A 15,355-nucleotide genomic window follows, 5' to 3' on the forward strand; every position below is an offset into this window, starting at 1 on the left:
ATTCCTTACAATGAATGTGAATTTCACCAAACCATCTCCATGGAGTTAAGGAGGAATGAATTAGTTTTCTAGCAAATAATCCTGAAATATTAATTGGGAGTTTCCCAGCACAAATAAGCTACTCTATCCTTAAATGATACATTCCTTATTTCAGACATTTCAATTTGAATTACAGAGATCTGAAGGCATGTTTAAAGCAGGCAAGAACCTGATGTATTTGATCCTAGAGCTGGCAATAAAGAAGAAGAAAAGATGATTGTTAAAAATAGGTTTGTGTATATAACAATTTTGGGAAAATCTGATCATGGTAGTAGATATACCTTACCTACCATACTGTTATGGGTGGAGGCTCCAAAGACCTTGCCCTCCAAGATTAAGTACCTTCCAAGTCTTTTTTGGGCCTGCCATGCAGGCCAAGAAACCAAACAGTTCTAAGAAATCCGAATTCCACTGGAATTGAGAGCAATCCAAAATGATAGTGGTTATATAAGAGATTGGATTAAATATAATCTAGTATGATGGGTGCATATTTAAAGAAGAACTTGGAAGACAAAACTTTAAAACAATCATTTGAAGGAAAAGTTAGTTGTCAAAGGAAACAATTTACTGTACTAGACCAATTTCATGTGACCATAAGAAGGTTTGGAATAGCCATTGAAAGTTGGGGATTAAATGTGCACTTTGATTTTTGTTTGTTTAATTTAGAACAAGAGTAGTTACTCCTATCAGCACTTCCTTTATTCTTTTAAACTCAAGTTCTTTCTGTGCTAATCTCTTCCAAAATGTCCATCCATACTTCTATTATTCCCTTGCTGAAGTATTAGCATTCTGCATAAAAATAAGTTTTCTTAGGAACTGTACAATAGACATGTTAGAAAACATAGAATAATTGCCCTTGCTTTTCCATCCTTCTTAATTCATGTATAAACTTTACTCTGTTGTAAATTAAGTAAAATAATCCTGTCCCAAGAGAAATTTAGACTTAGCTAACGAAGTGTTTGGTTGATTTATTCCCAAGTACAATGCAGGTATTCAACAAATACCTGGGTGATAAATGAATAACATTATAATTTTCCATTGGGTATCAATACATCAAATATATTCCAGTCTGTCTTACTATATTTTAAATATTCAGACAGAAGAATATAGAAGCTAAGTTCCAATGAGAAGAGATTTCACTTGAAATCCACTCCTGACTCTTCAGCTAGTCAGCTTCTGTTTCACAGTTTCACCTGATTTTAATTTTAATACGCTCTTATCAGCTTCCTGTACTCTGATTTTCTCTGGGCTACTCACTATGGCTGCATCAACTAAGCTGCTCACCCTAGTTTCCAATCAAGCAAAGAAGTTAATATTTAAACAGCTTTGGCTCCTCTTATCGGAGGGCCTAGCTTTAACCCAACCCCCAGATCCAAGATACCAGAGCTGAATTCTGGGTTCCCAAATCTCCTTTGGTACAGCCAAAGAAGGCCCAGAGTTCTGGCTTTCAAGGTTGGTCTTCTGCTTTGGTTCTTGCTCCCAGTACCGCTCTAGCCAATTCTCCTAGCTCAGGGATTAAATCCTATCCTTGACTCCCAGCCTAGTGGCTGCCTCCAACAGTCTGTTTGTAATAAGATGGTCTCACATCTCTGGAATTAGAACCCTGTCCCAAAGTCCCAGAAGAAGGCACCCTCTATATGACAAATGCCTACCTGCCTTCTGAATACCTGTGTCACATGTCCCATGAATTTGAGATCCACTGCCAACAAGCCAGAATGGCATCTGAGTCTATAACCTCTTTGATTCTATGTCTTGTCCAGCGGGCTGTAGCTCATGGTTTCACTTTATAATTGGGTTAGCTCTCTCGGTTTCGATCTGTTATGTAGGGCAGATGTCTGGTAAGACACATTCCCAATACTTGCCTCCCTAATGCCCTGGGGTAGCTTTCATATCTCTCTAGCCTTAGGATACAACCACTCAGTTCACTCGAATTCTAATTAATTGTTTCTAAATTGTTTGTCTTCTAAGAATAATACTGGGAGCTACTAAGTAAAAGATTTTAAAATTCTTTTAAAAATTAAAAATATATATATATATATAAAAAGCTACTAAGTAAAAGATTTTTTTAACTTTTTAAAAATTAAAAAAAAATTAACTGAAATACTAGATCAAGACCAGTAAAACTCATAATAAAAAGATACTATATGCTGCTTTAAAAAAAAAAAAAAAAAAAAAAGAATACTGGGCCTTTGGTCGTTTCAATTGATAAAGTCATCTTCTTTACCCATGATGGCAACTCAGGATACTGCCTAATGCTAAATCATGTATTATTATTTTCTGGATTTATGTTGATTTTTATGATACCTGACAATATCTATCTACAGATCAAATAACTCTCTCCTTTGCACCTATGGAATAACAAATAGCAATGAGGTCATGACATGAAGAGATGTGAATTTGAATCCCAACACTGTCACTCCCTAGTTATATTTATTTGTTCCCTAAATAAGTAGGATGCTTAAGCTAAACCTCAGGTTTCCCATTCACGAAACTGGGATAGAGATAAAAGCAGACTAAAGAATGGTGTGAAGCAGTAAATACAGTTCCTGGTACACAGTTAGCACTAAAAAGTTAGCAATCAGCAGCAGCATCCACAGAGTCTACATACACTTAATTGCAATGTACTATAGTATTTGATTTTTAAGAGAAGAAAAATAATAGGATGAATTTATTATAGTTTAAAAAAAGATAAAGGACCAGGTTGTTGATGATTATGGAAGATGAACTTGGTGGGGAAAAGAAAAGAAAATGGAAGAGGTGGGGCTAAGATCAAATACATGACAATTAGACGAGTTTACAAAGAGCAGGATACTTACTGTGAGCTTCAGTAAAAGGGGGGTCAAGGATGTTAGTCTTCCTAGAGGGGGGGATCTTGGGAACAATTAGCAATTCCCTGCTTATGCCAGTGTCTAAGAGAGTTGGTTGAGGGGCTGCAGCACTCAGCCAACTGCATGGCAGAAAGACAGAGCCTTACTTCATATGCTCCTCCCTGAAAGTGGAAATTTTCACCACCCTCTCCTGCCAAATAATTCTCAGCCCTAAACAAATCATTCTCATCCTAAAACAAAACCAAACCTCTCTCCTTCTCCATTCCCATCTTCCAAACCATAGTTCAAATGGAACCCCTTCTATGAAACCTTCCCAAATTCTCTCAGTTTAGTGCTCGCATAACAATATGTATTTCTCTATCGTACAAACCATACTACAACTGTTCCCATCCCTCTTCCAACCAGCCTACAAGCACCTTAAGAGCAAAGCATGTGACCTATTTGAGTTTGTACCTCCTGCATCTAGCACAGGGCAGGAGGGGTGGAGGATGAAAAGCCACCAGATACCCTGAACTGTTCCAGGCAGAATCATCAAGATCAATGGCTTCTAACCATTTGGGGACACATCCATCCACTCTGAAAACCTGAGGAAAGCCACAAATCCTCAGGCTATAAAAATACATACACACACCCTCACAGGAAAAAAAAAAGAGCAAAAAAAACAAACATAAGGAAAGGAAAGAACATTAAGCTAAGTCAAGACATATGGATTCTACTCTGTTTCCCAAAACTCCAAGTTCTCAAACAAGTTGCTTAATTTCCAAATTGACAAAGAAACTATCATTTGCCTCAAGAATCCTCCATTACATGACTGTAATAAATCACATATAACTACTAAAAGCATGGAGGAATTCTGAAATTATAATTGTTATATAAGAGCAAATTATTTTTTATTATTGCCTCACAGCTTGATACTTCTACAGCTATCTATTTTGCCAAAAAACATGCTGTGAAATAAATTGACTATTTACTACTACACCTAAAAGAACTGTTGTTTACATACCCAAGAGGGGTGAGCACAAGAATAGAGAAGCAAAGATGAATAATCCAATTAATTCGCATTTGCTCACACCATTGAGGACAGATTCCTTTGATAACAATATGCTTTTGTACTAACAAACCTGTAATACAATTGGCCAGTATGCTTTGAGATGTTTATATTCTACATGTCAGGGATTCTTGATGACAGTCTGAATATTCTCTTCTCCCTAGTTTGACCCTGTCACCAACAACTGTCACAGGTGGGCTATAGCCAACAGAGCTCCCCTCTTCAGAATGGGAAGCTGTGAAATACTTATTCCAATGAGGCCTAAGAGACATACTTAATGGGGGTGACTTTAATATAAAAAGCAGTTGTCAGGCAGCCACTGTGAAGACCTTTAGGAACTCCACAGAAACGGAACAAGTAAGGAACCCTGAGCCACTCTCTACATTTCAAATCTTCTGAAAGCCGAAGAGGGCCTATATACATACCAAGGCAGCCCCTCTGTCATCACCCCGACTCTACTTCTACCAGCAACACAAAGGGTAGGGTTCTCCTTGCCAGTCTAGGTCTTTCTCTATATCCATTCCAATCCTTGCTCAAAAGGATGTCATTAATAATAAGAGGTTCAGGATCCAGTCTCTCAGGGGGACATCATGGCTCAGCCACAAGTGTTAAGGTGCACATTTCTTCCTCAACTATCTTCCCACCAACCAAGTCTCAGATCCTGGGCCCAGAGAGTTCTTCCCCCAGTTCCCTAGCTGCTTCTTTCTTCTTTTCTCCTGACTCACATATTATAGCCTTGTTATTCAAAGGATGGTTCCAGAACCCGTAGCACCAATGTTGACTGGGGACTTGTTAGAAATGCACGATTTGGGGCACCACCTCAGATCTACTAAATTATACTTTGCATTTCAACAAAGTCCCCAGGTGAATCATTTGCAAGCTAGAGACAAGCACTGGCCTATAGGATTGGCCTCAATTCTAATGAGGTATCCTCACATCCATCTTTCTCTGACAAAAAACAGCTACTCTCAGCTTTGTTCTGCACACCTCCTTCATGAATATCACCTCCTCTCCAGACTCCTCAATACTAATACTAATACTGGCCTTCTGAGTCCCTCTATTTCCCTCTACCCATCTGCCTAGAAACCCCAGCACTGCCCATTCCTGTACAGGACAGTGACTGCTATGATTCTTGATGAGGTGCCTGGTCCACCTGCCAGTAGCTCTGATGGCAGTCTCCAAAACCAAGTGGGCTCCAAAGTTCCTTTTTCTGTGCTGATTCAGGAGTCTTAGGCATTGGTAAGAAAACCATCAGAGGTTTTCTACAATTAGGCTCTAGCACCATTTCTGAGGTCCCAGCCAACACCCAGCACCCAAGATTTAGGGACTTAGCCTACTTTTCTTTTGACTTGAAAGATGCCATGGTCCACTCTAGCCTCTGCAATATTTCTCTCCACAAGACTGACTATTAAAGAGATTCAGACTGGACAACACAGAGGATAAACAGGGACTCTTTGCATTTTAAGAAGTGTACTGCTCGGGACTTCACTGGCAGCCCAGTAGTTAAGACTTTGCCTTCCAATGCAGGGGGTGCAGGTTCGATCCCTGGTTGGGGAGCTAAGATCCCACATTCCTCATGGCCAAGAAACCAAAACATAATACAGAAGCAATATTGTAACAAATTCAATAAAGACTTTAAAACTGGTCCACATCAAAAAAATCTTTGAAAAAAAGAAGTGTACTGCTAACTGGAAAGTTGTTTTTACACTTGGGGGAATGCAGAAATAATATAGGCGGAACATTACAAATTAGAGCTAAAAGGATTTCATCCAAAGTTCCTGACTATAGCCTCTTTGGTCTGGGCTTCCTATGCTTAATCCTGAGAACATATTTCACTAAACATCCTCCTCCTCCTTGCTTAAGGGCTAGGATTTTTGGAATTATGCTTAATCTACAGATCAATTTGAATAGAATTGGCAGTTTAACAATATTGAGTCTTTTAATTCATGAACACAGTACTTCTCACCATTTGCTGAGGCCTTATTTAATTTCTCTCAATAATGTTTTATAGTCTTACACATCTTTGGTCACATTTAACCCTAAGTATTTCATATTTTTCATCCTATTAAAAATGGTACTTTAACAAAGTTTTCAACTTCCAATTTTTCATTGCTACTATATAGAAATACAATGGGTTTTTGTATATCAGCCTCTGTCCCTCAGCCTTGCTAAGCTCACTTATTAGTTCTAGTAGCTTTTCTTTTAAATTCCTTAGGTTTTTATACATAGAAAATCACACAGTCTGAGAATAAAGAAGGTTTTCCTTCATCCTTTCCGATCTAAATGTTTTTTTCTATTGCTTTATCATACTGACTAGAATCTCCAATATGATGTTGAATAAAAGGAATGAGAAGGGACAGTCTTACCGCATTCCCAATAGTAGAAAAAAAACATTCACTCCTTCACCACTAAGAATAATGTTAGTTATAAGTATCTCCTAGATATTCTTCATCAGACTGAAGAAGTCCTCTTCTATTGCTAGTCTACTATGAGTTTTTATCATGAATGGTTGTGGACTTTTGTCAAATATAGTTTCTGCATCTATCAAAATGATGGCATTTGATTTAAATATGGGGTTAACTTTAGCCTGTTAATATGGTGAATTACACCAAATTGCTTTTCAGATATTAAACCAGCCTTGCACTCCTGAGATAAACCCCACTAGCTCATGTTGTATTATCCTTTTAATACATTGCTGGATTTTATTTGTTAATATTTTGGTGAGGACTTTTTCACCGATGTTTGTGAGGAGTACTGGTCTGTAGCTTTCTTTTCTTAAAATGTCCGTTCCTGGTTCTGGTATTAGGGCAATGCTGGCCTCACAGAATGAGTTGGAAAAGGTATCCTTCTCTTGTTTTTCCTGTAAGCGTTTTTGTAAAATCAAGGACTATTTCTTCCTTAAATGTTTAGTGGAATTCATCAGTAAGTGAAACCATCTAGGTTTCCATATATTTTCAAGATCTCTATTAAAATGTTTAAAAAGAAATTAAGGGCTTCCCTGGTGGCACAGTGGTTGGGAGTCCACCTGCCGATGCAGGGGACGCAGGTTCGTGCCCCAGTCCGGGAAGATCCCACGTGCCGTGGAGCGGCTGGGCCCGTGAGCCATGGCTGCTGAGCCTGTGCATCCGGAGCCTGTGCTCCGCAACGGGAGAGGCCACAACAGTGAGAGGCCCGCGTACCGCAGAAAAAAAAAAGAAATTAACACTTAACACAGCCATTCCATTAACTCTTTAACCAGTCAATACCTCATACCTGCCCTGGTCAGCTCTAGATCCATCTGTCTTGCTAAACACTCTTCTATTTCTTTCTAGTCTATCCATTCTCACCCCTTAAGTAGAAGGGATCCATCATCTTTTCTGTTCCTTGGCTTATCTTTACTATAATGCTGCCTATTTACTCTCTCTATGACTTCTAGGAATACTTCCTTTGGTTTGACCAGACCCTAATGCATTCTTCCTGTCATCTTAAACCCAGTCAACACTGCTCGATGATGCTTTCAGGAAAAGAGGAAATGACCTAAATCAACCTATGTTCCTAGGACCTGGAGCCAACCCTTAGCTGTGTTTTCAAGACTCAAGTAAGGAGACTATCCACAATTGTCAGCAACTAGGGATGGGAGTTGGGGGGAGGTGAAGAGGTAGATCTGGACTAGGATAATTCACTCTTGTAAAACACTCTGCACTTAACTTCGCAGCATTAATCAAAATTTTCCTTAAATTTGTATAAGTGTGAGTAGTATCTGTCTCTTCCTACCTGCACTCCCTACCAGACTAAAAGCTCCATGAGGGCAACAACTATGTCCATCTTGAGCATTAATAATTTCCGTGCACCCTACAAATTCCTGACACATAGGTCTTACTCAGTTACTATAGCCCTATCAGATAAAAAGAAGAATTTAATTTCTGCCTCAACAAAGCTCTGAGATAAGGTAGTACTTCCCACATTTCTGGAAAAAATTAATAATAAAAACTTGAGCTGCTACCATGGGTCAGGCACTATTCTAAGATTTCTACATATATTCTCATTTAATACTACGACAAACCTATGAAGTAGGTACTATGATTATTCTCATTTTACAGATGAGGTATTTGAAGGACAGAGAGGGTGTATAATTCACCCAAGGTTATACAGATGACTGGCAAAGATGAGCTTCAAACCCAAGTAGCCTAGCCTAAAAGTCCACTCTATCAATCACTCTGCTGTAATACCTCTCACTGAAGAGGATACCAAATTCTTGAGTAGCAATAAATTGAGCCAAATAAAATAAAAGATATGATATAAAGAATACTAGGGGGACTTCTCTAGTGGCACAGTGGTTGGGAGTCTGCCTGCCGGTGCGGGGGATGCAGGTTCGAGCCCTGGTCTGGGAGGTTCCCACATGGCACAGAGCAGCTGGGCCCATATGCCTCAACTACTAAGCCTGCATTCTGGGGCCCACAAGCCACAACTACTGAAGCCCACGCGCCTAGAGCCCGTGCTCGGCAACAAGAGAAGCCACCGCAATGAGAAGTCCGCACACAGCAACGAAGAATAAACCTCACACACCGCAACTAGAGAAAGCCCGCACACAGGAATGAAGACCCAACGCAGCCAAAAATAAATAAATAAATGAAAAAAGAAAAAGAATACTAGGAATCATGCAGCTTAATATTAAAAAAAACAAACAGCCCAATCAAAAAATGGGCAGAAGACCTAAATAGACATTTCTCCAAAGAAGACATACAGATGGCCAAGAGGCACATGAAAAGATGCTCAACATCACTAATTATTAGAGAAATGCAAATCAAAACTACCATGAGGTATCACCTCACACCAGTTAGAATGGGCAACCCACTACTGGGCATATACCCAGAGAAAACCATAATTCAAAAAGACACATGCACCCCAACGTTCATTGCAGCACTATTTACCATAGCCAGGTCATGGAAGCAACCTAAATGCCCATCGACAGATAAATGGATAAAGAAGATGTGGTACATGCATACAATGGAATATTACTCAGCCATAAAAAGGAATGAAATTCGGTCATTTTGTAGAGATGTGGATGGACCTAGAGTCTGTCATACAGAGTGAAGTAAGTCAGAAAGAGAAAAACAAACATCGTATATTAACGCATACATGTGGAACCTAGAAAAATGGTACAGATGAACCGGTAAAGACACAGATGTAGAGAACAAACGTATGGATACCACAGGGGGAAAGAGGGCGGGGGTGGGGGTAGGTGGTGGTGGTGGGATAAATTGGGAGATTAGGATTGACATATATACACTAATATGTATAAAACAGATAATAAGAAACTGCTGTATAAATAAAATAAAATAAAATTCAAAATATGAAAAGAATACTAGGAAGAAAAATTCAGACTTAGATATACAAGTTACCAGTTTTATATGACAATTCAAAGAAACTGTTGCTATGAATCATTCTAGTGCCTGATCCTTATTTAAAACAATAGTCAAAACAAAACCAAATCTTCCTTTTCAGTTGACAGACACAGATGGAGACTAAAACCCAGAATATTCTCATGTTAAAAACATTTTCGTCTGCTACCAAATTTCTGTTTTATAAAAATACACAGTCTATTTTTATCTGCCACGAGAAGTCCAATTACCAAACTGGACATCACAGAACTAGATATGTGTTGCCTGGGTTCTCCAGGAGAGGCAGCAGGAATATGTGAAGACTGCACCATCCCTATGGCTTTGTCTTTCTAGTTCTCCCAGCATTAAATGTGGGATATTAATATGTATCAGGTTTGAATGTCCCCTGCAAGCTTTTTTTCTATCCTAAAAATTACCAGAAACCAATGCAAAGCATGTGACAGGGAAGACAGATCATAGGGGAGGGAACAAGGTGAACCGAAATCATTAAATGTCTGCGCACCCAATGCTTCTATGTCCCAAGAATTCTGTGGTCTGCTTCTGAGGCAACCAAGGGCCTCAGGGGTCTGTGACGGCTTCAGTTAATGATGTCTCACTGATGCACTACTGCAAAAGGCTCTGAGAAGTCTACAGTTATAAAAGGAAAATTTAACTCACCTTCCACTGCTCCTCTGGAAGCAGATTCACAACCACCAGGTCCCCATTCAAGGCTCTATTACGAGCAACAACCCCATCAATAAAAATGTCTCGATCACCATCCTAGGTTGGAGAAGGAAATAAAGTAGTCAGTTTACCAAGGCTTGGAACCAAAAAATTACTTCCTTGGTTTAAAAACTGTAGACTCTACAATCTGTCCACTGAGTTAACAGGAACACTAGTATTTAACCACAAACAGACCTAGAGGAAGCTCAGGCTCTTTGGAACTAATAGAAATGGTGATGAACACAGAAGAACAGGTTAACATAATACTAAAAAATCACCAAATAAGAGAAGATCTACTGTAGACAGGCCAAACCAAACAAACAAAAATGCATAAAGCAGAAAACGAGGGGCTTCTCTGGTAGCGCAGTGGTTGAGAGGCCGCCTGCCGATGCAGGGCACATGGGTTCGTGCCCTGGCTCGGGAGGATCCCACATGCCGCGGAGCGGGTGGGCCCGTGAGCCATGGCCGCTGAGCCTGCGCGTCCGGAGCCTGTACTCCGCAGCGGGAGAGGCCGCAGCACTGAGAGGCCCGCCTACCGCAAAAAAAAAAAAAAAAAAGAAAGAAAACGAGGACTGCATGCTTTCATAACTGAAATGAGAAAGGAGTAAGTTACCCTTTTTTGTTTTAAATAAAATAAAGCATGATAGTACCTTTTGTACATGACTGAATTTTTGTAAGGGAAAGGTAAAAAGTAGACAATTTGCAAGAAAACAGAAGAACAACAACACATTGATATAATCCCCAAAGAAAACCAAACAAGGGCAGGAGCAACAACCAGCTCCAGGAGTTGGGTTCTCTAGGAGAAAACCAGCAAAGTCACACTCCCCCCAAAGAAGTGGCAGAGAGAGCAATGTGGTTTGTTTGTTTGTTTTCTAACTGAAGTATAGTTGATTTACAATACTGTGTTAGTTTCAGGTGTGCAGCACAGTGATTCAGTTATTTTTTTCAGATTATATTCCATTATAGGTTATTACAAGATATTATATATAATTCCCTGTACTATACAGTAAATCTTGTTTGCTTATCTATTTTATGTATAGTAGTTTGTATCTGTTAATTCCATATTCCTTAACTGACCCTCTCCAGCCTCTGGTAAACATAAATTTGTTTCTATGTCTGTGAGTCTGTTATATATAGATTCATTTGTATTATTTTTTAGAATCCATATATAAGTGATACCATATAGTATTTTTCTTTCTCTGTCTGTCTCTGTCTTCACTAAGCATTATTCTCTGGGTCCATCCATGTTGCTGCAAATGGCAGTATTTCACTCTTTTGTATGGCTGAGTAATATTCCAATGTATATATACCACATCTTCTTAAGCCAATCGTCTGTTGATTAGCACCTGGGTTGTTTTCATGTCTTGGCTATTGAACCCAGGTCCACAGCAGTGAAAGCCCGAGTCTTAAGTTAGCACCTGGGTTGTTTTCATGTCTTGGCTATTGAACCCAGGTCCACAGCAGTGAAAGCCCGAGTCTTAATCACTGGGACGCCAGGGAATTCCCCTCAAGCACATACTTAAAAACAATCCACCTGAAGCAGTGTAGCCCCAGTGAACTCCCCAGGTATCGACTGCCAAACTTAATTAGTTGCCAGAGTCTTCTTATTAAGCCAAATTACTTTGCAAAAATAATTAAATGGAAAAGGTAGCTAAGAAAAGCATGCCTTCAGCAATAAGTTTCCATGAAAAAATTAAACATTTTCAAAATGTTTCACCAACAAACATGCAAAGATGTGGATGGACCTAGAGACTGTCATACAGAATGAAGTAAGTGAGAAAGAGAAAAACAAATATCATACATTAACACATATATGTGGAATCTAGAAAAAATGGTACAGATGAACGGTTTGCAAGGCAGAAATAGAGACACAGCTGTAGAGAACAAACGTATGGACACCAAGGGGGGAAAGGGGGGAAGGGGAGGGGGCCGGTGGTGGTGGTATGAATTGGGAGATTGGAATTGACATATATACATAATATGCATACAATAGATAACTAATAAGAACCTGCTGTAAAAAAATAAATAAATAAAATACATATATGCAAAAAAACAAACATGCAAACATGTACTCTCATCCTTTCATCCTTCCAAGAGTTTATATTATGTGCTTCTTTTCAGAGGATAAGAGAGAAGTAAAATGTTACTTTTTCTCAAAGGAGGTAACAGCAAACTGGCTTGGAAAGCCACCACTCAAACTTCTCTACTAGAGACAGTTGATGCTACGCTCAACAGACTGCAGGTGATTACTATGGTATTTTAAATAAAGATAAAATTAACACTGCAAATTCACCACCACACTCACAGAATGGGATTTCATATACTCAGTATTTTTTTTACAGTTTCCAATTACAAACCATTAGAGATCTTTAGAACAGTCTTTCTGTTCAATTTCCAATTTAGCCACAGGCTAGCAGCTGTGGCCTGCACACTTTGCCAAACCTGACCCACCCTAGTTCCTAAGGAATAGCTACCGTGCCAGTCACAAAGACGGTTCGTGATAAGCTTCTCAGAGAAATAAGAAGACGCAACCAGTAAATAAAGAGTGAACAACTGAAGTGTGGCACAACATCATCAACTGCCTTCTGCAATTTATAAAGTAATGGGATCTCTCCAACTTCTCTACAATGAACATAAAGCTGTCCAGAGGTCATCCGAACCCACCATCATGTGTCAAAACGCATGCAATCAGATGCCTCTTTCAGAAGCAGCTACACCACTCTTAGCTTAGAGAGTTAAGAGGGTAAGATGCTGGTACTGTCAAGTTTCTATCCCAAGAAACGAAGAGAAGCAGGGCTGACTTGAACCTCGAACAATACACAAATCTATAGATACTGAATCACAACTCAGCTCTTACTTGATTCATTCAGAAGCCTGCATCTATTGCAGCATCTCTTATTTTAAAGATACTTGAGGCCAGAAACTATCAAACTCTTAGAGGAAAACATAGGCAGAACACTCTATGACATAAATCACAGCAAGATCCTTTTTGACCCACCTCCTAGAGAACTGGAAATAAAAACAAAAATAAATAAATGGGACCTAATGAAACTTCAAAGCTTTTGCACAGCAAAGGAAACCATAAACAAGACCAAACGACAACCCTCAGAATGGGAGAAAATATTTGCAAATGAAGCAACTGACAAAGGATTAATCTCTAAAATTTATAAGCAGCTCATGCAGCTCAATAACAAAAAAACAAACAACCCAATCCAAAAATGGGCAGAAGACCTAAATAGACATTTCTCCAAAGAAGATATACAGACTGCCAACAAACACATGAAAGAATGCTCAACATCATTAATCATTAGAGAAATGCAAATCAAAACTACAATGAGATATCATCTCACACCAGTCAGAATGGCCATCATCAAAAAATCTAGAAACAATAAATGCTGGAGAGGGTGTGGAGAAAAGGGAACACTCTTGCACTGCTGGGAATGGGAATTGGTACCGCCACTATGGAGAACAGTATGGAGGTTCCTTAAAAAACTACAAATAGAACTACCATATGACCCAGCAATCCCACTACTGGGCATATACCCTGAGAAAACCATAATTCAAAAAGAGTCATGTACCAAAATGTTCATTGCAGCTCTATTTACAATAGCCCAGAGATGGAAACAACCTAAGTGTCCATCATTGGATGAATGGATAAAGAAGATGTGGCACATATATACAATGGAATATTACTCAGCCATAAAAAGAAATGAAATTGAGCTATTTGTAATGAGGTGGATGGACCTAGAGTCTGTCATACAGAGTGAAGTAAGTCAGAAGGATAAAGACAAATACTGTATGCTAACACATATATATGGAATTTAAGGGAAAAAAATGTCATGAAGAACCTAGGGGTAAGACAGGAATAAAGACACAGACCTACTAGAGAATGGACTTGAGGATATGGGGAGGGGGGAGGGTAAGCTGTGACAAAGCGAGAGAGAGGCATGGACATATATACACTACCAAACGTAAGGTAGATAGCTAGTGGGAAGCAGCCACATAGCACAGGGAAATCAGCTCGGTGCTTTGTGACCACCTGGAGGGGTGGGATAGGGAGGGTGGGAGGGAGGGAGACGCTAGAGGGAAGAGATATGGGAACATATGTGTATGTATAACTGATTCACTTTGTTTGTTATAAAGTAGAAACTAGCACACCATTGTAAAGCAATTATACTCCAATTAAAAAAAAAAAGATACTTGAGGACAGCTCAATATTAAAAGTTTGAGTCAATCCCTCCTAACTTTTTTTTCCAAATTAACAAACTGTAATTGTTTTCCCAAAGATACATTTCTTTTTATATACATCCATCATACACTGTAAACAAAAAAAGCAGTGTACATGAAATAAGAGAAAATAAATAGCATAGGTACTTATAGGAGAAGAAAATCCATAGCATAGGTAAGGAGGCTCTAGTCTGGAGCACAGCTGAGTTTCCAGCAGTATAACCTCTTAACTACTTTTTAAGGCCAAGGAATTCATTCCTTCATTTGAATGCCAGAAGACTTGCTCTATCCATCAGAAAGAATAGAAAAAAAAGAAAAATGGATAATGATCAACCTGTTGGAAATATAAAGGGATCTATGGGTAATCTAACTAAATGTATAGGAGGCAGGAGTGGGGAGGATAGCCCAAGTATACTATGATGGTCAGAACATCCTCCACCGATGGAATAGCTCCCTTTGGACCAGAAATAAATTCCACAGATGTACAAAGAGTGCCTCCCATGATGAGATGCACAAAAAAGCTACAGAACTCCTTGCACCAATATAATTCAGAACTGAAACTGTGCTTTTAATAAAAAGCCAGGTTTTTACATCTGGTCCATTTTTCCTCTTTATCTTATTCCCAAATGGGATAGAAAGACACCTCAATAATATCAATTTATCTTGGTTTTGTGAAAAAGTTACATGGTTCTTTCTTACTTTTATTGAGAACAAGAGAACACTATCAGGTACACACAGAAGTAACATCCCATGTATGTTGAGTTTGTCATAGGAAAATGAATATCAACTTTCTATCAGTAGAAATTATAATAAACCTAAATCATGTTCCCCCAAAACAAAGTACTTTTTTATACCTGATGATCAATTCATTGTTTCTAGCCTGTTGATATATGTAGATATTTTAACACAGAAAGTGACACTGTATAAGTTCTCAACTGTTTTTAGAGTCAGTAAGAATAAACCTAAATAATTTCATCAAATCTAGTGTATTTTTGTTTCTCCAAAAACTTTAAAATTTTAAAGTTATGAAGAACATTAGACAATATTTAATCCACCCCTTCATTTTACAATTAAGGAAACTTTCCATTTCTTATTGTCAGAGCTGAGGCTTCATCTTCTATCAATTCCTA

At 38.8% G+C, this 15,355-nt stretch overlaps 1 protein-coding gene across 5 annotated transcripts in view; it reads right to left on the minus strand.

Moving 5' to 3' along the window:
- DIS3L2 (DIS3 like 3'-5' exoribonuclease 2) overlaps positions 1–15,355 on the minus strand; it is a 388,363-nt gene that overhangs the window by 307,877 nt on the left and 65,131 nt on the right. For 4 of the 5 annotated variants that reach the window (XM_089916218.1, XM_089916219.1, XM_089916217.1 and 1 more), the window contains one exon: positions 9,954–10,055. The exons of the other annotated variant lie outside the window; for it this stretch is intronic. In XM_089916218.1, coding sequence (XP_089772344.1) covers positions 9,954–10,055 — 102 coding nt within the window. The remainder of the gene's footprint in view (positions 1–9,953; positions 10,056–15,355) is intronic. 5 annotated transcript variants of the gene reach the window in all.

This window comes from Delphinapterus leucas, chromosome 8 (genome assembly GCF_059928025.1).
Source record: "Delphinapterus leucas isolate spDelLeu-1000000601 "Yukka" chromosome 8, BTC_Dleu_Yukka2, whole genome shotgun sequence".
NCBI lineage: Eukaryota > Metazoa > Chordata > Mammalia > Artiodactyla > Monodontidae > Delphinapterus > Delphinapterus leucas.